The sequence below is a fragment of the Arvicola amphibius genome, chromosome 2, assembly GCF_903992535.2.
Source record: "Arvicola amphibius chromosome 2, mArvAmp1.2, whole genome shotgun sequence".
In the NCBI taxonomy this organism is placed as follows: domain Eukaryota; kingdom Metazoa; phylum Chordata; class Mammalia; order Rodentia; family Cricetidae; genus Arvicola; species Arvicola amphibius.
Window position 1 is genome coordinate 9,957,452 of NC_052048.2, and position 26,967 is coordinate 9,984,418.

General features: G+C 44.7%; 1 protein-coding gene across 1 annotated transcript in view; it reads right to left on the reverse strand.

The window, feature by feature from the left end:
• Positions 1 to 26,967, reverse strand: part of Plekha5 (pleckstrin homology domain containing A5) — a 69,620-nt gene that overhangs the window by 6,365 nt on the left and 36,288 nt on the right. Inside the window, 13 exon segments of the mRNA XM_038318416.1 lie at positions 860 to 984; positions 1,360 to 1,500; positions 5,305 to 5,511; positions 7,872 to 7,984; positions 11,421 to 11,541; positions 14,081 to 14,127; positions 15,962 to 16,073; positions 18,226 to 18,327; positions 19,373 to 19,522; positions 19,627 to 19,707; positions 20,398 to 20,460; positions 20,935 to 20,970; positions 25,636 to 25,716. Of these exon segments, the coding sequence (XP_038174344.1) occupies positions 860 to 984; positions 1,360 to 1,500; positions 5,305 to 5,511; positions 7,872 to 7,984; positions 11,421 to 11,541; positions 14,081 to 14,127; positions 15,962 to 16,073; positions 18,226 to 18,327; positions 19,373 to 19,522; positions 19,627 to 19,707; positions 20,398 to 20,460; positions 20,935 to 20,970; positions 25,636 to 25,716 (1,379 nt within the window).

Here is a 26,967-nt window from a genome sequence, read left to right on the forward strand (position 1 = left end):
ATCAGGGACCTGAACTGATGTCTTCACACTTGTACGGCAAACAATTAACTCATTTCTCTGGACCCATAAAGTCCACTTCTAATCCAGCAACTAGCCTTGGTTTTATTTTGTTTGTTTGTTTGTTTCTTTTTGTTTTGTTATGATTTCTTTGTGTAGCTCTGGTTGTCCTGGAACTTGCTTTGTAGACCAGGCTGGCCTCGAACTCAGAGATCCACCTGCCTCTGAGTGCTGGGACTGAAGGTATGTACCGCCACTGCCAGGCATTGTTTTTCTGGTTTGTTTGTTTGTTCGTTCGTTCATTCATTCATTCATTCATTCATGAGAGGTTTCTCTATGTAACCTTGGCTGTCCTGGAGCTCACTCTGTGACCAGTCTGGGTTCAAACTCAGAGATCCACCTGCCTGTGCCTCTGAGTGCTAGGACTTGAAGGCATGTACCACCACTGCCAGGCATTTTTTTTTTTTTCTTTACGTAGAAGGTTTCTCTATGTAACCTTGGCTGTCCTGGAACTCACCCTGTGACCAGTCTGGGTTCAAACTTGGAGATCCACCTGCCTCTGCCTCTGGAGCATTGCCACACCTACCTTAGCTCACTATTTTTAAAGAATCTCACAGCTGAGCTGGAGAGGTGGCTTAGCAGTTTAGAGCATTAGTTGCTCTTGCAGAGAGCATGGGTTCTGTCCATATGGTGGCTCATCATCTGTTAAATCCAGTGCTGGCCTCGGTGGGCACTACACACATATGGTGTACATATACACATGCAGGCAGAAGACTCATACACATGAAGATAAATAAATACATCATAGAAAAGAGCCTCCCAGCTTCCTGAGCAGCCAGTTCCTGTCTTCTTGAGCTCTTACCTGCAGGGAACGTCTTCAAGTGCCTGACCTTCATGACTTTCTTTGTCCATCACCCCCTCAGAATTCATTCCATTGGGCTCAGGCGTGTAAAGCATTTCATAGAAAATACTTTCAGTTCTTTGAAGCTGCAAAAGACGAGACAGCACTTTTCAGAGCATTTCTGCCACATTTAACGTTAGTAAAGCTGAAATGATCACACTGATTAAAAATTATGCCCCAAATTATACGCTGTCATAAATGTTTGTGAATAAGCCTAGATTAAAGAATATGAATAACAGTCACAGTATTTACTACTGAAATGCATAAAGTTGTTTATACAAAGAGATGGCACACACTGCTGATGCAGCTACTGGGGAATATGTCTATGACAAATACACCCACCAAACTAAAGAGAGTTATCACTTCCTTTAGATTAGAGCTCTCTGACTGAAAAGCACACCTTAGTTCCCCTGATCTAGTCTTCCAAGCACCCACCACCCCGCCATATCTGCCACTTCTACCTTTCTGCCGAGTTTCACCTTCCGGGGTTCAGCTTCTTCTAGTAGAACAGTTTCTGCTGCCGGGGTTTCGTGGTCTGGCTTTCCATCATTTTCTCTGTGGATGGTGTCTAGCTCCTGAACCGTGTCCTCCCTCCTTAGAGTCTGCTCAAAAGACAGAGAGCAATTCTATTCATGTGCTTACATTTTATTTTATTGTTTTGAACCAGGGTCTCATTCCAGGCTGGTCCATAGCTCCCTGTGTAGCTTAGGCTGGCCATGAATCTGTAGGGAGTCTTTCGCCTTGGCTGACTTTGAGTTGGTAGGATTATAGATCAGTTTTGCTATGTAGCCCAGCCAGGTGGAGAAAGTATAATCCTCCGCCTATACCTCCTGGATGCTGCAATTAGAGGTTTTGCTACTACTGCCTAGCCTTAAAGTATTTTGTTGTTAGATGTATTCTATTTTTATTTATTTATGTGTATGTGGGTACTTGTGGAACCAGAAGATTGTGTCAGATCCCTTGGAGCTGGGGTTACAGGTGCTTGTGAACTGTTTGATGTGGTGCTGGGTACTAACCTAGCAAGCACTCTTTACCTCTGAGCAGTCTCTACTGCACTCCTATTTTTTTTTTTTTTGTTTTTAAGATTTCTTTATATTTTATGTATGAGTAGTCTGCAGGCCAGAAGAGGGCCTCTGGTTCTATTATAGATGGCTGTCAGCCATCACGTGGGTGCCAGAAACCGAACTCAGGACCTCTGGAAGAGCAACTAGTCAGTCAGTGCTCTGACAGCTAAGCCATCTATCTAGCCCCTGCTTTGTTTTCTTTTAGAGACAGGGTTTCTCTGTGTAGTCCTTGCTGTCCTCGAACTCAGGGACCCACCTGCCTGTGCCTCTCAAGTGCTGGGATTAAAGCATGCCTTACCACCACCCAGCTCAGTACTCCTCTTTTTTGTTTTGTTTGAGACGGGAGGTCTCAACTAGGCAGTCCAGGCTGTCCTTGACCTCACTTGAACCCAAGGCATTCCTCCTGAGTCAGTCTCCTAAATGCTGGGGCTACAGGCTTGAGCCACCACACCCGGCTTTCCTTCTGTTTGCTTCCTAAAGTATCTTTAGACTGGTACTGTGCACCTGTGTATGTTTTATAAACCAGAGCTTCAGTCACCAGGAAAATATCTATAAAAAAAATAATGAAGGGAATATATACTTTTCTCCTTTCCTCTCTTTTAAAAGTCAGCCATTTTACAATTTATAAACTGTGCCATGTTCAACTTTCTGAGTTTACTGGCCACAAGCAAAGTCTGCTCTTATTAGAGGGAAGGAGAGGTGGACCAGGGCAAGGAAGCCCTTCCCGCTGATGCAGCAGGCACAGCATGCTTGGTGGACCTCACCTGGAGGGGGACACGGGCAGTGAACAACTGAGACAAACGGATGGTAACCCCTCTGCTGAGGGTAACAAAAGCAAGGTGAAAAATTAGGAACAATCTTTCTTGCTACAAAACAGGTCTTGTTAAGTCGTGATGCAGACAGACAGTTTGGGGAACTGGGAAACAGATGCAGGGCCGTGCACAGTCTAGGTAAGCCCCCACAGCACACACTTCCAAGCTCATGTCAGCTATCAGCCTGACACAGCCTGGAGGTATCTGGTGGAGTCTTGACTGAGAGACTGCCTCCATCAGACTGGCCCGAGGACCATGTTCTGTGGGTAGCACCATCCCTAGGAATAGGGGTCCTGAGTGCTTTTTATTTATTATATATATAGTATACTGTCTTCATGTTTGCCTGTATGCCAGAAGAGGGCATCAGATTGAAGATGGTTGTGAGCCATCACAGATGGTTGCTGGGAACTGAACTCAGAACCTCTGAACCCTCTCTCCAGCCCCCTTCCCATGGTTTCTACTTCAAGCTCCTGCCCTCAGTTCCTGCCTTGGCTCCCATCAATGATGGATTGCAAGCCAAGCAAATCCTTTTCTCCCTAAGTTGCTTTTGGTCCTGGTGCTTATCACACCACCAGGTAACCCTAGGGCAGGGCCTGTCCTGCACAGCATTTCACACCTTCTGAGAACTCTTAAAGCTCTCTGAGGCAAACAGCCATGTTGTATCATTAGTTTACAGCTTGGAAAATGAAGCCACAGGGGGCACAAGAGCACCCACTATGTTGGCTCTCTCCCCATGCTCCCCTCTCCCCACTTTGCCCCCCTCTCCTGTCTTCACTATGTAACCCTGGCTGTTCTGGAACTCACTCTGTAGACCAGGCTGGTGTCGAACTCACAGAGATCCACCTGCCTCTGCCTCCTGGGTGTTGGGATTAAGGTGTGGAGCCACTAGTGGCAGCAGCTATCCTGTCTTGAGCTCGGGGCTATTTTCATTTTAATAAGCTACCATAGCTTACTATTATAACAATCAAATCATATAAAACAGCTATCTCTATGGAAGAACTATTAAAACCCATCAAACATGTACGTCTATGTGTGTAAAACTCAGCTGAAGCAGCCTGGATGGTGCCTGCTTGTGACCCAGCCCCTTTGCAGGCTAATACAGGACCACCTGACTGCAAAGTCGGCTAAAGGACACATGGACAATTAGTGAGACTCTGTCCGAAAATACTTTTCTTTCTTTCTTTCTTTCTTTCTTTCTTTCTTTCTTTCTTTCTTTCTTTCTTTTCTCTCTCTCTCTCTCTCTCTCTCTCTCTCTCTCTCTCTCTCTCTCTCTCTCTCTCTCTCTTCCTTCCTTTCTTTCAGAGTGGATGCTGGCACAGTTTGAAATAGATGCAAGAGATCAGGAGCTGAAGGTCATTTTCAGGGACAGACCTGTGTTATTCCTCCCAGCCCTGACTAAAACAAGGTGAAACTGGGTGTCTTATGCCTGTAGTCCTCATACGTGGGAGCAGAGGGAGGAGGGCTGAGAAACTCTGAGTCCAGCCCAGGCGGTAAGGTTCCAAGATGTCACAGTCACACATTTTAGTCTTGCTGCAAACAGCAGGGATGAAAGAGAAACTAGCCAGAGATGGTGAAGTGGGCAAGGGGACTTTAGCTGGCATGCCTGACAACCTGAGTTCAACCCCTGGAGCCTAGCTGGAGGGAGAGAACCAATCCTACAGGTGATCCCTTCACGTGTGTGCTGTGGCATGCACAGCCACACAAATACACACATACACAAAATATACAGATAAAGATCAGTTATGGCATGACCTTTTAGTATACTGTGAGGATGTGTCTTTGCGAAAGTACCATCTTATTGGTTTAATAAAGAGCTATATGGCCAATAGCTAAGACAGAAAGAGGTTAGGTGGAACTTCTGGGCAGAGAGAGAGAGGGAGAGAGAGAGGGAGAGGAAGAGGGAAAGAAAGACAGAAGGAAAGATGAATCTAGACACAGGAAAGACGCTAGAGGACTTGGAAAACAAACAGGAGCTGTAAGATGGGAGAGGTAAAAAGCCACAAGCCAAAATGTAGCTTAATATGAATGGGTTAATTTCAGTTATAAGAGCTAGTGGGACAGGCCTAAGCTATAGGGCAAGCTTTTATAATTAATAATAAGTCTCTCTGTGTTTTTTTTTTTTTTTGTGTGCTGGCCGCTCAAAGAAAAATCTGTCTGCAGATCAGTTCTACCTATGACCTTAGCCTGGTCTTGTGATACAAATTTGTCATCTTGGCTACATGGGAGACAGGGCAAGAGAACCGTAGGTTCCAGGCATGCCTGGGCTACAGGATGAGTTCAAAGAGATCCCAAACAATTTATGAGGTTTTTATCTCAAAATAAAAACTTTTACTGAGGGCTGGGGATGTAGTTTTGTGGTGACTGATTAACTAGCCCAGAACAACAGGAAAATGGTCCCCGTGCTTCTGACACTGACAGGCTGGCTGCTTTCTTTGTAGCCAGCTAAATAAGCCAGTTTTCTTAACAAACAACAGAAAGGATTGATACATAATAACCAAAAGCAATTCCGTCAGGTCCGAAGCCGATATACCTGAGTGACCCTGAAAGGATTGTCCCGCACAGCAGGACTCTGTAAGGGCGACTGGTCGGAAGCACTGATGACACTCAGTCCTTTCTTCCTCTCCCGCAGGCAGGCCTGCTGGTGTCTCCTTATCCTCTCCATTTGCTCTTCCACGGTCATCCTAGGCCGAGCGCTCTCAGCCAGACAGAGCTGTTCCACTGCGCTTCTCGGTCTTTCCTTAAGATCAAAAAACAAGCCCGTGAATACAAAGGCACGCACGCATGCGCGCATGCACACACTGCCCCCGCCCCCCACACTGGAGATGTTCAGTTGGTAGAGCGCTCGCATATCATGTATTAGGCCCTGAACTGTATTCCCTGCTCCAATTAAACCGGGTGCTTGTTTATCAGTCCAGCGCTCTGAAGCAGGAGGACCATCCTCACCTACAGAGTTTAAGCAAGACTGGATTACATGAGATGTTGTGTCAAAAACAGATACTTCTGAAAAATATCATGACTAAAAGATTTTATAAGGTAGTTACTTATTTCTGCTTTCAAAAATCAAGTGGAGATTTGAATGCCAGTGAGGGAACATCAGACGGCAGCGAAAGGGACCTCACCCTCAACTGGTCCCAATGTGTGGGCAGTGATAGAGGGAACCAGCAAGGGGGCTACCAATGCAGAGGCATAGAGAAGAAGGGCAGAGAAGGTACTGCTTTCTTGGTTTTAAAAGTGTTCAGGAGGACTGGTGAGATGATTCTGCAGTTGGGAGCACTGATTGCTCTTCTAGAGGACCCAGGTTCCAGTCCCAGCACCCACATGGCGGCTCACAACTGTCTGTGGCTCCAGTTCCAGAGATTCTGACACTGTTACACCAATACACATAAAATACACAAATTTTAAAAAAAAGTTCAGGCAAATAATCCAGCACTCAGGAGTCTGAGGCAGGAGGCTCACAAGTTTGAGGTCAGTCTCACTCAGCCACATGAGACATAGGGAACCACAAAGAAAAACAGCAGCAGCAAAAAGCAGGATTAGGAAGACAGCCTGTGGCATAGTGCTGTAAGGGTATGGAGATTGAGAGCTGGAACAGCCAAAGGGCAACTGTCTCAGAGCCTACGCTCATGACATTGCTGGCGTTCTTTCTGAGTGCTTCTCTTTCTCTTAATCCACAAGCCCCAAATCTATATTAAGTCATTTTATTAAACCCTATTGAAGCTGGGTGGTGGCGGTGGCACATGTCTTAAATCCCAGCACTTGGGAGACTGACGCAGGTGGATCTCTGTGAGTTCAAGACCAGACTGGTCTACAGAGTAAGTTCCAGGTCAGCCAGGGCTACACAGAGAAACCCTGTCTTGAAAACAAAACAAAACAAAACTATCTTATTTAAACGCCAATGCTACTTTAAAAGATGGAGCTGGGGCTGGGGAGCTGGTGCCGCTGTGCAAGAGTGAGGACCTGAGCCTGCAGTCCCAGCACCACGAGAAAGCCAGACACAGTCGTTCCTGTTGAAACCCCCAGGGCTTGGGTGAGGGAAGGCAGAGGGAGACAGGCAGATTTCTGGAGCTCACACCCCATGGGGTATGATCAAGGAAGACGGCCAGTGTGGACCCTCCGGCCTTTATATACTCACACACGCACACACAGTGGCCCGGTGCAATGACGCCTTAAGAGGCAGGGGCAGGAGCGCGCTACATTTGAGGCTAGCTCCGGTTACATGTTGAGTCCTGCCTCACTAAACATAAATGTATAAATAAATAGATGATGTGGCCTGGTGCTGATGGTGCACTCGGGAGGCAGGGGCATGGGGATCTCTGTGAGTCTGAGGCCAGCCTTGTCTATAGGGTGAGTTCCAGGACAGCCAAGAAAAACCTTGCCCTTAAAACAAACAAACAAACAAACAAACAAACACTAAATAAATGGTGTGGCTTCCCTGAATAAAGTTACTCCATGTCTTGGAAACAGAAAATGGCATGAAACTCAGATTAGGGGAGATGGGGGAGGGGAGAGAGAGGGCAGACAGGAATTTCTTTCATTTTAAGAGAATGTTTCAGTCATACGTTAAGTCAAGAAAACACCCTAAAATATTTTTTGGTTAGCAATAAAACTATAGAACATTATTGTCTCCTAACAGCGGGACTTCAGCACGATGGCCACCACATTAATACTGACACATAGCTGTTAGTTTCATCTCACAATTATTTCTATTTGGGAGGTGGGGAATTTTGACACAGGGTCTAATGCAGTCCAGGTTGGCCTCAAACTCAAGGGTACACTGCGGCCTCCTGAGAAGTTAGGATTATAAGCACATGCCCACATGCCACCATGCTCTGTATTATATTTTCTTTTCTTGCTTGCTTTTTTTTTTTTTTTTTTTTTAAATTTAAAGACATGCTTTCACTGTGTAGCCAAACTGTGGACTAAGCCTTATGTTGGGGCTGAGCAAAAGATACTGTGATCGGCTGTACTCTGAGGTCCTGATTTCCCCACTGTGATAAAAACGTAAGGAAGGCGATATTTCTAATCAGACTCTACAAAGGGCAAGCTCTCAGCAGCGGCGCAGAGGCCTGGCGCTCGCTGCTCATCTCTGGTCTGTACCGTTCTTAGCTCCACCTTCTTCGTCTTCCTCAAGGTCACATAGGAAGCTATTGTCGAGGATTCCGGTGTGGGTGACATCGTTCTCAGAGGAACTCCAACTGGAAAGTGGGAACCTGAAAGTTAAGGCAGTGTAAGTTCCACAGAAGATTTGTGACACAGCATGGTGTCCTGGTGACACCTGCACTGGAGGCTTTGCTGTTTAGGGATTTCTTGTCAGCTGGGACTCAGTTTCAAGCACGGCCAGGGCTCTGCCAGCCACCAGACCACACCAGTTCTGGCGCCCACTTGATGGCTCAGCAGTTAAGAGCGTTTCCTGTTGTTACAGAGGACTGGAGTTCAGCTCTCAGCACCCACGTCAGGCAGCTCATAACCACCCCTAACTCCAGCTCTAAAGGCTCTCCACTGCCTATTCTCATCTCTGAGGGCACCCGCATGAGACACACATTTATAAAACGGTTAAATAAAAATAAACCTCAAAAACATTAATTCATTGTATTTTTAACTCTCTGTGTGTGGGCATGGTGAGTTCCACAGAGGCCAGAGGCATCAGATCCCCAGAGTTATTAGTGATTGTGAGATGCTTGGCGTGGGTGCTGGGAACCAGACTCAGGTAGGTCCTCTGCCAGAGCAGTAACCTGAAGGTGTGTTCCCAGGTCATGGACACACACATGTGGTTCGAATAAACTACTCTCTCTTTTTTAAAATCTCATTAAAAAAAAAAAAGATTTATTTATTATGTATACAGTGTTCTGTCTGCATGTATGCCTGCAGGCCAGAATAGGGCACTAGATCTCATTACAGATGGCTGTGAGCCAACACGTGTTTGCTGGAAATTGACCTCTGGAAGAGCAGTCAGTGCTCTTAGCCTCTGAGCCATCTCTCCAGCCCCATAACCTACTCTTAATGTGGGAAAGACAGCTGTATTTTCTGCCAACAACTCTGTAATTGGGTTTATTCTAGGAATGGAAGTGGAATGATTTAGTATCAATACAGCTCAGCTGTTCAGAGCTCATACTCTTTTCCTAGAGGACCTGGGTTCAGTTCCCTGCACCCACACCAGGCGGCTCACAACCACCCAGAACTCCAGCTCCAGAGGTATCTGATCCTCTGGGCTCCGTGAGCGCCTGGATCACACACAGTAAAGAGCCTGCCTAGCACACGTGAGGTCCGATAGCCAGTACTGCTAGATCCAAAGAAAAGCAAAATAAACTGAACTGTAATCCATTTTAACATCTGAAAGCAACACGAAGACCAGCTTGGCATGAACTCTGGTGCACAGTGAATCTGAGCCCATTCCAGAAAAGTGAGACAGTCCCAAGGGATAGGAACACGGAGCAAGAGAAGCTGAGGACAAGAAGGCAGCAGGACAGTGAGGGTGTTCAAGACCAAAATGAAGCACCTTAGTGACAAACTCTAGCCTCTCTGTTGCTGGAAGTGTGAAAACCGCGTGAGGGAGAAACACATGCAGAGCAGGCACAGGCCACAGGTGCTGCCCGTGCAGCGAGCACCAGCCATGCCTCCTAACCTCTAGCACCTCCCTTCCTCTATCAGTGACCAGATCCCCATCCAGCACTTCACTAACTGGCACACTCTGGAGTCATAGCTGGCAGGGACGTCCTGTGCTGTGGGTGGCTGCTCTTGCAGTTTCCACCACTGCAGACTGGCAGACGCAGGAAGCATCTCTCCACCCAGCTCACTGTTTCCGCGTCGAGCAGTCAGTCATTTCACAGCCGTAACATTGCAAAGGTTGGGGATGTGCAGAAGAAAGCATGAGTCTCCCTGCTGCAAAACAGAGGCCGGCAGCAGAAAAAGAGGAGCCCCTCCCCCGTCCACCTGGGCTACACTGAAACGCTGTCTGAAAAAATAAGGAAGGGTACAGGGGTGGATAGTTCAATGGATAAAAGTGCTTGCCATGCAAGCCTGAAGACGTGACTTCAACTCCTGGAACCCACATAAAACTTGGAGGAATGAACTGATTCGGAACTGTCCTCTGACCTCCACGAGAGTGACAGGGCATGCACACACTGGATGCACAGAGTACAGCTGTCACCTCAGCACCTCTGTGGGGAGTGGAGGGGCTGATGCAGCAGCATCCCCAGAAGGTCATGGACCAACTGCCTAGCACACACGGGGAAAAAAAAAACCAATAAAAAACAAGAGACTTTGTCTCTAAAGTGAGGACCGACATCCAAGGTTGTCCTCTGACCTCCACATATGTGCCCTGGCATGCATGAACACATGTACAGATACAGGAAAGCATTAAGACAAATGAAATAAAAAATCATTTGTTATAATGCAGTTTGATGTGACGGATCATGCAAAAGCCCATCAGCCTACTTCAGATGAGACCCAAGGTTGGCGACAAAGCATTTCACCCCAGCACTAAGCAGAGGCAGGGAGGGAAGCAAAAGGATGCTTGCGAGATGTTTCTAGATGCAGATGAGCCTCCCTCCCAACAGTAGCTAGGAAAAGCAAAAACTACAACTGCAGGGCCATGATTACTGGACCGAGAATGGGGTCCCAGGCAGAGATATGACATCCTGCCTAGAAAGTCTCCACACAGAACCGTCTGAATCCTGTCAGACTACTGTGTAGTGGGAGGCTCTCCGATAAAAGAACTATAGCACACCGCTGCACTCCCTATAGGAAACAATCTTAATGGCCTGTCAGTCAGCTGGGCAAGACAGTTCTCCAGGAAAGTTGCTAGCTGTGGCTTGAGCGTGCACGTACACACGCACGCATTCACATGCACACACACACACACACACACACACACACATTCACGTGCACTTGCCAGTGCTCTTGGAGGCCAGAAGAGGATGTTGGAATCTCCTGGAGCTGGAATTACAGGTGGTTGTGAGTTGCTTGATGTGGGTGCTGGGTACCGAACCTAGGTCCTCTGGAAGAACAGCAAGCACTCCTCATCACCGAGCCAGTACCCGACCCCTAATGGTGACTCTTCTGCTTAAACATTTCTGGTTCTTTTTACTTTATTTTAATTTCTTTAAAAAACACATGTTTTAGATTTATTTATTTGATGTGTATGTTTGTATGTGCACATTGTGTGTGCCTGGTGCCCTTAGAGGTCAGAGAGTTTGGATCCTGTGCAGCTGGAGTTACAGATGGTGGGAGCTGCCATGCAGGTATCGAGAGTTGAACCCAGGTCCTCGCCAGGTGCTCTTAATCACTGAGCCAACTCTGCCCCTTTATGTATGTTCTTGGAGGCAGAGTCATGCTAAGAAGCCCTAGCTGAACACAACTCAGCAATCCTGTACGCTTGTGTTACCATGTCTGGGTCAAAGCATTCCTTTCTTTCCCCCAAGACAAGGTCTCACTATATAGCCCCGGCTGTCCTCACGTTCACTACGTAGAACTATATAGACTGACCTTGAACTCACAGAGATTCAGCACTATGCCCAGCTCAAGACATTTTTTAATGTCTTGGGAAATTCAAAGAGATCCCAAAGATTTTAGATATGAGATTATGGACTTACTGGGTGAGGGAACGTGAAACACAAAAGGAGAAGATAAAATACTGTGAACACTGACCTTTAACAACAGGAGCTTCCGTCTCAGAAACCGGTTCTGACTTTTCTTCTCCGTTAGATTCATCAACTTCAGCTACTGTGGTCAACTCTGGCTCACTCTTGTAGAGTCTATAGTCTGGACCCTTGAATGGAAGACACGTGATTGCAACAACAGTAAAGACGACACGGTCACCGTCTACTGTGCACCTCAACCAGGCAGGAGGCTTGGCGCTGCCAGCCTCGTCTAGTGTGTAAGGTCCTGGGCTCAACCGAAAGTGCCAACTCTGGCATATCACGTATCACACGGCAACCGAGTACCCCAACTCTGATAGGGCGTGATACATGTCACATGCCAACTGAGTAGAAAGAATAATTCAAAGTTTTTCCTCCTTTCTTAGGAAAAAATTTAATTAGTAAAACTTACTATTTTAAAATTAAGAATATTCCTAGAAACAAAGTCTCTATTTTTTTTTTCCTCTGTGTGTATGGACTGAACCAAAGGCCCTGTGCTCACTCTAAAGATTTATTTTATGTACATTAGTGTTTTGGCTGTGTGTTTCTAAGTATACCACACAGGTATGCCTGGCGTCCAGAGGGACAATAAAAGGGTGTTCGGTTCCCTAGAGTTGCCATTCCGGGTGGCTGTGCATTGCTATGTAGGTACAAAGAACTAAATGTGGGCTCCTATGGAGTCAAGACGTTAATGGCTAAGTATTCTTAACCACTGAACCATCTCTCGAGCTCCCTGCATGTACTTTTATAACCCAGAGTCATCCTTTGGAGGGAGGTCTCATGTAGCCCAGATTGGCCTTGACCTCCTGATTCTTTTGATCTCTAAGCATGTATTCCCATTTTCTCTCTCAGAGGCTGCCAAGCCAACATTGGTTTAGAGCCATAGCTCTCCTGAATCTGCCTCTGAGTGCTGGTGGACAGGTGGAAGTCATCATACCCGGCTCAAAGTTACATTGTTGTCATGTCCAATAAATTTCTATCTAGAAGTAAGTCTGAATAAGTAACGTTCACCCCAAACTACATTTCTGTCAGAGTATACTCTGTATTTCTCAAAATGATATTAAGGTCCATTTTCTTGTTTTGCTTTTGGTGATAGGGTCTGCTGGCCTTGATCTCATAATCCATCTGCCTGATTCTAGGTCCCTATTGTTCTTGCTCATGACAGTCTCCTTGCTGCTCAATAAAGCCCTCATTTTCAATCCCTGCTCCCTGCCAGTGCCTATGTCCTTTCAGGGTTTTCCTAAACTGCCCACCTTCCACTCATTTTGCTATTTTCTGTGCTAAATATTCTATTCGCCTCTAACACTCTGACGTAGCGAATTTAAAATATGGTTAGATCAGAATGTGTAAAGTAACCACTTTATAAATAATGAAATATTAAAATGAGATAAAAAAATGATAAAATGTAAATTGGAAAAACAAAGGGCAGTGTTATATGCAAACAAAAAAGCACTAGCTAAAAAAATGGAGTTATAGCAAAAATAAGCAGGAGTATGAAATAAATTAATTTTCAAAAATGGGTGGGTATATGAAATCATTCTGTGGCTATTCCAGCCACTTACACAGTGAGATCCATTTCTTGGATATCCTTGAACTTGATGAATCTTCTTTTCTTCAGGCAGATGCACGGGGCCCCTGCTATAACAGAGCAAGGAGCTGCTATCACTGGGCAGAGGGGGGATTATGGGAGGCTGCTCGGTAAAGTCATAGGACCGAGGAAGTGGAGGCCGAGGTGGGACTACTTCCTCTTCCTAAAGATTGTAGAATAGTCACCTTATTTAGATAAGCAGATCGGGTTAAGCATTTCTAAACTGTTTTCATTGCTACATTAACTTAAAGTTACTTTATATCATTAAAGGGACACTGCCAAGCCAAAAGTCTCACACTGAAAAACCAAAACAATTTCACATGATAGTAAACAACGGGGTTTTAAGTGTCATATCTGTTTTCTCCTACACTTACGGGGGTAGCTTTATCTACCCAGATAGATTACTATGGTAAATTACTGTACTCCACTGCAAAACCAGGAGGACTAAAAAAGAAAATAGTAAAATAATAAAAAAATGATATTATTATGTATTTTTGATGATTTTGAGAGAAAAAGGAAAAGAACTTTTTGGCTTTTAAATAAAACTCAAGGCCACAGACTTTTTTCAGTTAGGTTGACAGTATCTCTTTGTTGTTATAAATTCTCTATGGCATGCATGACCAAGCCAATTTTAGCTAGCAACCATCCTATAAATGTTATCAAAGATAAGAAGCCACGATAAATATTCAAATTACTTAGAAAAGCACAGTGATAGTAAAGCTCCAGCAGATGAAAAGTTGTACTAATTTCATTTTCACATTTAAGGAAGAAAAATCATGTTAGAAATTACTAAGACACTAAATTACCAAGTCAGTGACATTTCAAGATTAAACTGATCTAAATACATTTAAAAGACATTTCTATTTTTCTTTTTCTTTTTCCAGAGAAAGAATCATGCTGTGTAGCCCAGGCTGGCTGCAAATTTGCCATCCCCCTGCCTCAACCTCCCGAGTACTGGGGTTACAGGTATACATGATCATTCCAGGCAGGCTAAACATTATTTATTTCAGGAATAGAGAAGGCTAACTTTTAATTTCACTCGTTAACATGTAAAGTTAGCTACAAGAACAAACCAAACTCACCTCACTCTTGTACTTAACTGCTGAGAAAGGCTTTGATCCTGCCAGACCTACTGGGAAAATCAGAAAACATAACTATTTATACTAAGAAAACCTTCCTACACCCACAGAAAGAATGATTTCAGTTAGCTTACTTTACTTAAAAATTTTAAATTAAGATGGGCGGTGTTGGCGCATGCTTTTAATCCCAGCATTTGGGAGACAGAAGCAGATGGATCTCTGAGTTCGAGGCCAGCCTGGTTTTCTCTACAGCTGTCCAGGACAGCTATGGCTGTTACACAAAGAAAATCTTGTGTCTTGAAAACCAAAATCAAAAACAAAGAATTTAAATTAAATGCATTTATTTTGTGTGTGAGGGTATGCACACACGTGCCAGAGTGCACACACAGAGGTTAGAGGACAATTCCAAAAGTGGGTTCTGTCCTTTCACCTGGTGGGCCTCAGAAATTAAACTCAGTCTCCAGACCTGCCCGCCAGTGTCCTTCCCCAGTGAGCCATCCGGCTCACTTACTCACCCATTTCACACGCAGCCTTCATTACTGTCCCCACACCTTCCCTGTGTGTGCTTCCCCGAGCTCGCTATGGAGCGCAGGTTTACCTGCTACTAATTGAGGCTGGCTTCAAACTCAAGGCAACCGTGTCTCAGCCTCCCGAGTGCTAGGGTTACATGGGCTAGCCTTCAGTTTCTTTTCTTTTTTGGTTTTCCAACATAGGGTTTCTCTGTCCTCTGTAGACCAGGCTGGCCTCAAACTCAGAGAGATCTGCCTGCTTCTGCTTCCTGAGTGCTGGGATTAAAGGTATGTGCTGCCAATACCTGCTCTAAATATTAAATTTAAGAAATGGTCGTGGGGCTGGAGTCCGGCTCACTGGGGAAGAGCGCTGGCTGGATTCTCAGCACTCTTCTGTACAAGTCCAGTTCCTCCAGTTCCCGGGGACCTGGAGCCCTGGTCTGACCTCCAGGGACACACGTTACACAGACAAACATGGAGGCAAATGCCTGTACACATAAAATAAATTCCAAAAAGAATCTTAAATATAGAATAAGAAAGGATATGTGAAAATAGGTTTCCTCAAGCATTATTATATAATATAATAAAGTATAAACAGTGCTATCTGATGACAGCAGTCTGGCCATATCCTTTAGAATGCAGGATGTACTAACTTTCACACTGTGGAACCCAGTGGGGACTAGCAAGTATGTTCTGTTATATACCTAATGATGCCTGCTACAAAAGGAAGAAGGACTTACAGACGGTACCAAAACAGTACTCCAGAAACTGCACATGTTCAACAGTATGGAGAAGGATCACGTAGTTAATCTATACAGTGTCACAGGCGGCTAGCATCACATACACTCAGGAGGGGAAGGCCAAGCAACCAGATCAGTCAGCAGGCTAACAGCAATAGGAACTGCAATCATTGGTTGGAAACAAGAAAAGGGAAAGAAAACACAGGAAGGTGGTGTTGACAGCCCTGAGGGAAGCTGTGGTGGTGTGGTCAAGATACATTGTGTACAATATGCATGAAGCTTTCAAAGAAAAATAAAATATTATTAAAAGGGGAAAAGCAAAAGGAAAAACCTGTGTAAGATCACCATCCTTGCTGGGCAGTGGTGGCACACGTCTTTAATCCCAGCACTCGGGAGGCAGAGGCAGGCAGATCTGTGAGTTCCAGGCCAGCCTGGTCTACAGAGTGAGTTCTTTTTTTTCCCACTGAGAAGATTCTGAAGAGAGGAGTTGCTGAAGTACGGTCAGCATCGTACACACAGGACAAGGCTGAGTGTGGCCATGGCTGCCAAACTTCTGCTTCTAGTTTATTAACTCCTGTACCCCATTAAAAGGACAGATTTTTCTAGCTGGATGCAGACACGCAAAGCTGACCCACCTGTTTCTGAGGAGCCTCTTTGCTGTTTGTGTTTGCTCAAGCCCTCCATGACATCTTGAATTCTCCAAAGTTCTTTTTGAATCTGTGCCCGTTGAATCCCTGCTGATTCGCTCTATTGGTAAAGACGGACAGGTCACTGTGGTGCGTGAGCTGGAAATGTCATCCAGGGACTCATGCATTTTGAACACTTGGTTTCAGCTGGCAGGGTCTTGCTAGAGGAAGCACACACTAGGTGGAGCTCCCTCCCCATCCTCGCTCTCTCCTTAGGCCTTCAGGCCAGCCTCTGGCTCTTGCTGCCACGCCTCCCCGGCTAGGATGGCTCTATCCCTCAGAACAATGAGCCAAGTATAGGCCCTTTTCCCCATAAGATGCTTTTTGACAGGGTTTTTTATCATGGCAATAGGAAAATAACTAAGTCAACAATAAATGGGGTGGGGAGTCAAAGTTCTAAGTCTCACTAGTTATATAATAAAAAGAGAGTCACAGAGGATTAAGCACCCAGGATATTGAGGATGACACACGTGAGTCCATGACGTTGCAAAGATAAAAAGGCAAAGCACAAAGAGAAAAACAGTTTCTCTGATACAAGGGTGCTATGTACACGTCTGCAGTGTGCTTTCTTCATGATCCCAGAAAGGCACACTCTGAGAAAACAAAATCTTATCTTTCACCATTCCTAAGTTAAAACAAGACAGACACAAATCCCTGAGGATGACTGCTCTTTGGACTGGAGAGGGATGGGGAGGGGAGTGGGAGGGAAATGGGAGGTGGGGAGGAGACGGAAATTTTTAATAATAAAAAATTAAAAAAAACCAAACAAATCCTTGAGGACAGAGAGGAAGCCACAGGAGGTTCTCTGTGGGCTCCCTCACTATCTGTCCATTCTCACGGGTTCCCTATTCATAGCCAACCGTGGGCCGCAGCTCAGCGGTAGGGAGTGTGCTGGGCCAGCACGGAGACCGCCCTCAGCAATACCCCAGCACTGGACTACAGGAGGAGGAGCCACTCTACACTGCTGGGTCAGCCACAGGCGCTAGTGTGTTGTTGATGCTGCAGGTGTGGACCGGAGCAGTTCAGTGGTCCGGCTGATGCCGAGCACTTCTCAATGCCCTGGGGATCACCTCCTCCCAACCCCGATATTATTTGTGGTTTCATGATTCACTGAAAGGCATGGGGCCTATTCTGAGGATAAGGGCTCCTGTGTTACTTCCTAAATTCTAGAACATAAGAAACACTGGATTGACAGAAGTAAATAAACGTGTCTGCAATACAAACATCAATCACTAATGTGACTCTGCTCTGGTAATTCACTTTCCTACTTCTAATATCCCGCATCATGTTTTTAGGCTAAAATCACACAGTTGCAAGACTTTGTTCCAACTGTATGGCCCTTGCAGGGAAACAGTATTTTTCTCGGGGCTGGAATGATGGCTTAGTACTTTAGAACACTTGCTGTTCTTCTAGAGACCCCCACACTGGAAAACACACAGACACCTGTAATACTTAGTGTAGGGAATCCAATGTCCTCCTCTGGCCTTCAAAGGTGCCCACATAGGTGACATACACATTGTCTCAGTTGCTGTCCTGTTGCTGTGAGGAGACACCATGACCAATGCAAACTCTCCCATAAAGAAAGCATTTATCTGGGGGTTCGCTTACACTCTCAGAAGGTTAGTCCCTGATCATCACAGCTGGAAGCAGACAGGCATAGTGCTGAAGCAGCAGCTGAGAGCTTTATGCCCTGATCAACAGGCAGAGAGAGACACTGAGCCTGGTGTGGGATGGGGCGCACCTTCTCCAACAAGGCCACACCTCCCAATCCTTCCCAATTCAACGTGGGGTCTGTGGAAGAGCAAGTGCTCTGAAGTGCTAAGCCATCAGTCATTCTAGCCCCAAGAAAAATATCATGGAGAAATAAACACTATTTGATAAATAGGTCTGGTGCGGCACATTTATAACGTCAGCATCTGCAAGAGCCACAAAGGTGACACTTACCAGAGGAAAAAACAAAGCATATAATGAACAATTCTGTATCAGCCTGATGACTTGTGAGTCTGGACCTCCCAGAGGCGCTGAGAGCTGAGCTGAGAGCTGAGACCACAGTGCCGAGGGAACCAAGCGAAGCATCAAGAAGCACAAGCACCTCAGGGCTCCTCAGGGGTCAGTAAAAGGCAAAGGCTTTAAAGATGAGCGAGCGAGCGGACTGTCACTGAGCTGCTCAGACTACAGAGGCCCACTGTAAGCAGACCGCCCGCCAGTCCTACCTGCACTTCCCCAAGGCGATCAAGCTGCTCCTGCATCTGGTTCCTGGTGACAGTCACATCATATTCTAACTTGTCATATTCTCTCCAGGCTCGTTCCAGCTCCTAAAGTCAAAGCGTTCATTACTTTACAAGGGGACCCAAGTTTTAATGGTATTATCAGTATACTTAAAACATCCCAAGATTTCAGGAAACTGTATGGTTTATTTTCGGCAAAATAAAAATATCTTTAGGCAGTGCTGGAGCCGGAAGCCAAGAACATAGTAAGCAAGTGTTTTATTGAGTTACACCTCCAGCACCCAAACAAAACTGCGAAAATTCACTCTCCTCTGTGGTTTCCTCTTTTACAAGGCTCAGTTCATTCACAGAAAACATTTGGTGTCATTTCAGAGTCTGGCTTATTTTATTTAACGAAATGGCTTCATTCGGTTCCATCTATTTTTTCTGTAAATGTCATAATTTAACCTTTCTTTATGGATGCCAAAAAAAAGTCCATGGTGTACATATGGTGTATACGTATGACATTTATTAGATTATGCATATCTAGGCTGGTTCCATTTCTTAGCTCTTGGGGTTGTTGGTAGTAACCCTGGATGAGCATGTCTCTGTGGTGTGCTGACTTAGTCTTCTGCAACTTAGCGGTATAGTTGCATCATCTGCTAATTCTATTCTATGCTATGCTATGCTATGCTATGCTATTCATTTATTTGTGTTTTTTTCAAGACAGGGATTAAAGGCCTACACAGCAAGTTCGAGGACAGCCAGGGCAGTTACACAGAGAAACCGTGCCTTGAAATCCCCCGACATCTCCAAGTCCCCTAAAAAGGAAAGGTTCTTACTAAGTTGCACATGCCAATCCTGAACTGACTCCACTACCAGGCAGTTCTTGAACTCCGTGAGCATCCTGCCTCAGCCTGAACTCAGCGAGCATCCTGCCTCAGCCTGAACTCAGCGAGCATCCAGCCTTAGCCTGAACTCAGCGAGCATCCTGCCTCAGCCTGAACTCAGCGAGCATCCTGCCTCAGCCTGAACTCAGCGAGCATCCAGCCTTAGCCTGAACTCAGCGAGCATCCGGCCTCAGTCTTCTAGTGCTGTGACACCAAGTCCAGAGCCAGGACTCCCAGACCTCTGTGAAAACTGCAGTACTCACAGCAGTGGCTCGGGAGAGTTCTCGGCACGTGCTCAGCAGTCCGTTTTGCAGGTCATCCCTCTGCAGCACCACAGTTTGGATGGCGGCTGGGTTGTCTGCATTCATCTCTATCTCCTGGCTGGCAGACAGCAAGGCCTGCTCGAGCGTGTACTGTTGGGATAGAGAGGATACACTCCTGTAACTCTGGCTACCCGTGTCGTTGTCATTGGCACAGGCAGCAACACTGACTGGACATAGTAAAGGAGTGGCCCTACTTTCTCCTTGTGGAGCTGCTGCAGCTTCTCCTCCAGGGCGCGGACCACTTTATCCTGTTCACACAATCTGCTTAGTTTGGCCTAGAAGAGAAGAGGTCTGTTGTTAGCAATTTAAAGTCTTTCCTGTAAGAAAGGGAAGGGAGCCATTTAAAACAATCATGGAATATGTAGTAGAACTTTGTAAAAATTAATTCTTTTAATTGAAAAAATTTTTTCATGCACTATACTCTGTTCACACTTTCCCCCTTTAGGGCATTTTTATGTCAATGAGAACCACCAACAGTAATGTGGCAGGGAACACGGCGCGCCCTTTTAATCTCTGGAGAGAGGCAGGCAGATCTCTCCAATCAAATCAACAACAGACAAACAGTTACAGGGTGCCCACACCTCTCCAAACACCCTTAACAGGCACACGCTAGCATAACTGATGTTTTCCTTTCTCTTCTGGCTTCGGAGATGGAACCCAGGGTCTCAGGAATCATAAGCGCATGCTCTACTGCCCAACGACAGCCCTAGTGAAAACCACTTATTTATTTGTCTATTTGTTTTTTTGAGACAAAGTCTCCTCATCTATGCTGGCTGGGAACCCCCTCAACTCCTCCTGCCCGAGCTTTGCTGGGATGGGAGGAATGGACCAATGTGGTTCCTGAATAGCTGGGCTTTATGCTGCACACCTTTAATCCTAGTACTCGAGGGACAGAGGCAGGAGGATCTCTCTGAGCTCAAAGCAAAGAACAAAGAGAGTTCTGTCTGGAGGTCAGAGATACTTACATCAATATCTACTTCTTCGGGTCTGTATTTGTACAATGGGCCTCTACATTCATCTTGTGACAGCTATAAGAAAAAATGCCACAGCGCAACTTTAAAAATCATATTTAAGTAATATATAGTCTACAGTGAACACTTTAAAACTTCTGTCAAAATCACAAGCAGGATTTTAATGATTTTTATAATTCTAGAAATTTAATTCAAGCACAAACCATCACAAAAGTAGAGAAACACTTAGCACTGATGCAATATGCAAGATACATAAGAATATGCCAAACAATAAGCTGGCCAAACAAAATTAATATAGCACCTTCCATTTTCCACTGTAAAGACAAACATTACTTTGTTGGAAAATGGACAAACACAGCCAGAGCAGCTGCACCGAACCAAAGTTTGCGTCAGCACGCTCAGGAAAAGCATCTGCCACGGTGCACACACAGTCAGACAGTGTGGGCACTCAAATCAGCACATCTTGGCACAACCGCGCTAACACAGAACTATAGCACACCGTATACGTATATGCAATATAAATACACATACACAATAGAGACTTATCTGGTTCTTCTGTCTTAAGAACTAAAAGATAATGAGGAAAAGGGCGGGTTTAATTGCAAAAGGAAATCACTGGAAACCTCCTCAAACTGAAAGCCTATGCTGTAACATGAATAAACAGACTGCACAAGAGGTTTATATCTGTGTCGGACAGCATTTGTAGGATATTGTAAAAAACGATTATTATTTTTGTAGTACTGGGAACTGAACTCAACACTTCACTCATGATTATCAAGCACTCCACAACGGAGCACACAACACTTCCAGCCTTGTAAGGAGTTATTCGGCCGTACATCTCGGCCAGTCGTACCCAGAGCACACCGCAGCCTCTGCACGCATCATCTTGCTTTCAGTTGATATTGACAGCAACAAAGAAACAGTGGGCAAGACTGAGCTGAACCTTGATGTATGGTTATTAAATGGCACAATTTCACTCACTGTCAGTTCAGGAGTAACACTCCCCAGGATAATCTAGACGGGAGTTAAATTTTACATATACATGTACAAATCCGTAAGAATGTCTGGCTATATGTCCCCTCTGTAAAGATAGGGCTTGCCTGTTATAGTTTGAATATAAACAGCGGAGAGCACTAAATGAATCTAGAAACGTGGAGATCAAAAGGTTAAAAATTCAAGCATTTCAAACATATGAATAAATCCTTCAATTACATATTTCATCTTATAACTTTACTTCACATACCTCATGCAAATGAATCGTGACTATTTCAGGTATGCAGAATGACCATTAAGCCACAAGGTTTTATAGAAAGGAATAGTCCATGAAAAATGAATTTGACAGTAAAAGAATGTTTGTTTGCTATTGTAGGTAGAGGTCAGCCAATAGCATCCCCACAAAAGTCTAGACCAAAGCACCTGGACCCAATTTTTCCCTGGAAAAGGGACAAGAAGCGAGGTTTAAAACGTTTCTATCCACGATACCAACTGGAGAAGGCCCACACTAGTTTTCACACTGAAGAACTTAAAGGTGAGAGGCCTTGTGCTATTAAGATGTTCCCGTAATTTTGCTTCATATTTAAAGTTAAATGCAAAGCAGCTTTACTAGACCACAACACGTGTATGCAGAGTGCTATATCGAGGTTAAGAGGAGAAACTGCATCCGTGTCCAAGGACCAAGGAAAAGAAAACCAGTCTACTAAGAGGAGTTGATGGTGACTATTTAGGACCTCAGTTTCTATTCAAGAGAACCATTTAAGACTTACTTTCCTATCAGTTGCCATAGCATCAGAAGTGTTTACTGCACAGTTACAACCTTTTGACAGGGCCTTGTGATGTAGCCTTGCTGGCCTGGACTTATTATACCCATCCTCCATAGTGCTCAGACTGTGGGCACGGCTCAGCTGATCCAGCTGCTCTAGCTTCTGAGTGATGTCTTTATAGTCAGGTGAAGATATCATATCCACAGGATACTTACTGTATCAATGGACATTTTCTTTAAATTATTTTAATTTATGTGCATATGCCATATATGTGTAGGTGGCCATGGAGGGCAGAAGAGGGTGTTGGATTCCTAGGAGTTAGAGTTACTTACAGTTGGTTTTAAGCCACACTATATGTATGCTAGGAACTGAACTTGGGTCCTCTGGAAGAGTCCCTAGTGCTCTTAATCAGTGAGCAATCTCTCCAGCACTTCAACCCCTTTTTTAAGACAGGGTCTCATGAAGACCAGACTGGCAAACAAACAGACAGACAAACAAACAAACAAACCCCCAAACAAAAAACAAAACAAAAACCAAAACAAAACAAAAACCAAAAAACCCTACCACCACCACAAACACCCAGCCAAGGATGGCTCTGAACTCATGATCTTCCTGTCTCTACTTCCCAAGAGCTGGAATCACAATAGTATGCTACTAAATAGCAATAGCACTGTACTTTCCTAAAATACCAAAGACCCCCATTCAAATCCAAGCCCCCAGTGCCCCTTTCTTGGTGTGTGTGTGATAATTCATCCTTTACTATGTAGAACTCATGGGTCCGACTCAGGCTGTCAGGCCTGGTGGTGAGGGCTCACCGAGCTATCTAGCTGGCCCGCCTTGCCTTTAGGAGCTGCAGCTGAGCCTCTTCTGTCGGTTCTCCTTGGTTTCATTTTCTTTTCTCCCTCCTTAGTTGTGCTGAGGATGGAACCCAGAATCTAGCAAGGCTGGCAAATACTCATCACTAAGCCTTAGTCTACTGTTAGTTTTTCTCTCTTTCACTAACACTGGCTTTGGTGCTAAGTTAAAATAAATCATATAAATTAAAATGTAACTTTTAGAGCTAGGCAAGGTGAGGCATATATATTTAATCCAGCACACAGGAGGCAGAGGCAGGTGGATCTTTGAGACCAATCTGATCTATATAGTGAGCTGCCAGACCTACGAGGAGAGACCTTGTCCCAAAAAACCAAACCAAACCAAACCAAAACCCAAAACAAACAAACAAAAAAGCAAAACCACTCCAACCCCTGCCAACAAACAAAACACAAAACTAAAAAAAAAATAAACTACAATAAAAACAAACCCAAATACACACACACACACACACACACACACACACACAAAGAAACAAAACGCAACCTTTAAAATTCCTTCCTTGTTTGTGATGTCTCTCTCTCACATGTTCTCTCTCTCTCTCTCTCTCTCTCTCTCTCAAGTTTTCTATTACATTTTACAAACATTGAAAAAAAATTAAAAGTAGCCAGGTAGTAGTGGCAGTGGTGTATTCCTTTAACCCCAGCACCAGGGAGGCAGAGGCAGGAGGATCTCTGTGAATTCAAGGCCAGCCTGCTCTACAGAGTTCTAGGACAACCAGGACTATTTAGAGAAACCCTGCCTCGAAAAACCAAAAAAGTAACCGCCCCACAAAACAAAACAAAACAAAACAAAACAAAACAAAACAAAACAAAACAAAACAACCATCACCACCGCCACCAAAACAACCAGCCACCAAGGCCAGCAAACAATGTGGATAGCACTGCAGGCATTTGCTGGCTTGCCTCATCCGCCTCCTTCAGAACTCACGAGTAGTCACCATCTTATAAAGCACAAAGCACATGAAGTGTCATGTGTAGAACGACCAACAAATTAAGAAGAGTTTTAAAAATCTTGATGCAGGAGTTGCAGACTCAGCTCAGCACTACTGGCTACTCTTCCAGAGGAACTGGGTTCGAGTCTGTCTGTTCCAGGGGCTCTGATGCCCTCTTCTGGCCTCCCCAGGCACTAGGCACACATGTGACACAAGCCAACCACCCACACACATAAAATAATAAAACAAAACAATAATTTGATACTTGTTTACTACTGAACTTTAGATCTTTGTTATTTGGTCAATTTGAAGAAATCCCTCTGTCCAGGTGGGTTTTCAGGAGGCCACCTAAGAGAATATGCAAATTAAGGTGGTCTCTGCCAGGCTTGGTGGCCTGGGCAGTATAATCCCAGCACTGAGGAGATAGCAGTCTCAGGTCAAAACTACAGAGGTGGAGAGATGGCTCAGTAGGTAAAGCCCTTGCCCCTGAGCTGGGGAACTGAGCTGGAGCCTGGAGATGCCCTCTGCTGTTCACACATGCACCATGGAGGGCTGTGCTCATACACGTGTACAGTTACACTAAAAGGTAAGGTGTCAATTCTGTTTTCTTAAAGTAAAGCTGCTTAACTTTAAATATTTAGTATTTTGGTCATCTCTGGCGAATTAAAGATGTTTTCAGCCATTTAAATATTTTGAAAACGGGGCCCAGAGGAGGCCTAACCTCTCGGCATCGAGCAGCCCTGTGCCCTGCCCACAAGCACACTTCAGGGACAGAGGTGCCTGGGCCTTTCTGGCCAGGGCAAGCTCACAAGCGTCCGTTATCAGGGGCTTCTTGCATTTGAATTAGGATCCATATTCATTTTTCATGTGAGTTAATTCTTTCCTCTTTGTTATGATTTAAAAATATTCCAACAGGGCATTGCCCAGAGAACTGGAGGGTGCTGAAGTGGAAGAAGCTGATGCTGTTGAACACAGAGCCAGGAACATTGAGACCATGGAAAAATAATAATTGGAAGCAATGGATAGGAACGTGACTTCCTTTGCAGATCTGCAGGTTACCAAGCTTCCTAAGGCAAAACCTGCCAACTCCCCGACACACTGGGGATGTGCGAGAAAGGAGCAGGAAGGGGAGCAAATGCCTGGATGGATGCACAGGAATGCTAATACAGGGGAACCAACAGCCCTCCTAGGTTACAACCGTGGGCTAGGCTCCACTTCATCAGTATAAAAACTAGATAATCGCCTCCCACACAGGCGGAATGAATGAAATCTGGACTTGCAGAGGTTTGCAGGGCTGTGCTTCAAAGGAAACAAGTTTTCAAATCTTTCTCCCTGCCATGCATTTGCAATGCCTTCAGAGTTAACACACAGAAACCTAGTAACTTTAGCTAAGTGTACTGCAGACCTCCAAGTATCTATCGACCACATGATGTAAACAAAAACCTTAGGAAGATGACACATGGGATAGTCAACGGCAAGGGTTCAGCAAAGCCATGCTCAGGGTACCACAGCATCTCGGGGCCCATGGATGAAGTGTGGTTTCTCAGACAGACAGAAACAAATGTGAAGACATCGATGTTATGAGGAGGTCTGAGGATAGACAAGGCTGTCACTGAGGGGTTTTGCAGGTGACAATGCAGTGTCATTCACTGACCAAGACCTTACTTGTTGGTACAGTTGTGGTCTTAGCGCCGAGTTCTCAATCATTGTGTGAACCATGGTGATAATAGGTTCATTTTCTTTCATCTATTTCAAATCAGGAGGAGCATACAGCAAACATCAGTTTACAGCACAGGTAGATTTGAAAGACGACACTGTAAATATATCCTCTACTTTAGTATCTTCCTAGCAGCAGTTGCTTACATTTCACCCCATGGTTGCACAGACTTAATCCACACCAATAATTTCAAGCAAGCAACTAAAGCTATAAAATACACCAACGGTTATAAAATAAGCCTAACTGCGACAGTGCTAAATCACGTTTACATTAATCAATACAGCCAATTAACAGCTACTTTTACATATGTTAGATGGTAAAGCATTAAATATAAAAAGACAATCTAAACTTTCTAGAGGGCCACAATCTGTGGATTTAGAAGGAGTAAAATAATACTGTTTAATTCTATTCACTAATAAAACTGAAACTAAATGCCAGTTCTTATTAAGACTAGTCAGAAAAAAATTAGTTCTCTAAGGATATTAAAATTTTATAATACCCAACGTTCTTATCACTTAGATAACATTTTATTAAAATTAGTCTTAACAGGCATTTTCATACACTCTAGGCATTTTTATACACTCTTGGGTTTTCTCACAGTATAATCATATATGCGTAGAATCATTCAAGGACTTTTTAAAATTTTCTTAAGATTATCACATATATAGTGTTCTGCCTGCATGTATCCCTGCATGCCAGAAGAGGGCACCAGATCTCATTACAGATGGTTGTGAGTCATCATGTGGTTGCTGGGAATTGAACTCAGGATGACAGAAAGAGCAGCCAGTGCTCTTAACTGCTGAGCCATCTCTCCAGGCCCCCATTCAAGGACATTTAAAATAAAACTTATTCAGCAAGGACTCAGTAACTCCTGAGCTCCTACCAGGGCAGGCTGAAAGCAATGACTGACATTTCCAGCTATATTTCTACCTTCTAGAAAAGTACAGTTTCATGTAGTTAGCCAAAGCATCCAAAAGACAAGCATTGCAAAATGGAGAGTAAGTGGCTAACAAAATTTTCAGCATTTCTATGCAGGCAGGTGTTTGTGATTATTCCCCCAGGGTTGAGGAGTGCGCCGTCCACAGCATTTGCAGAGTACATGACCACACATGACTATCCTGTACAATAGAGGCCATAAAAGCCTCACTTAGTGCAGTGCTGCAGCCGGATTTTTCCTCCATCAATGGAGCCAATTAATGACTATATTAGGATAGATGATAGCACAGGATAATCTAAACTTCTGAACTAAAAGCCTACTTAGGGCAGTGGTCCCTCACCCA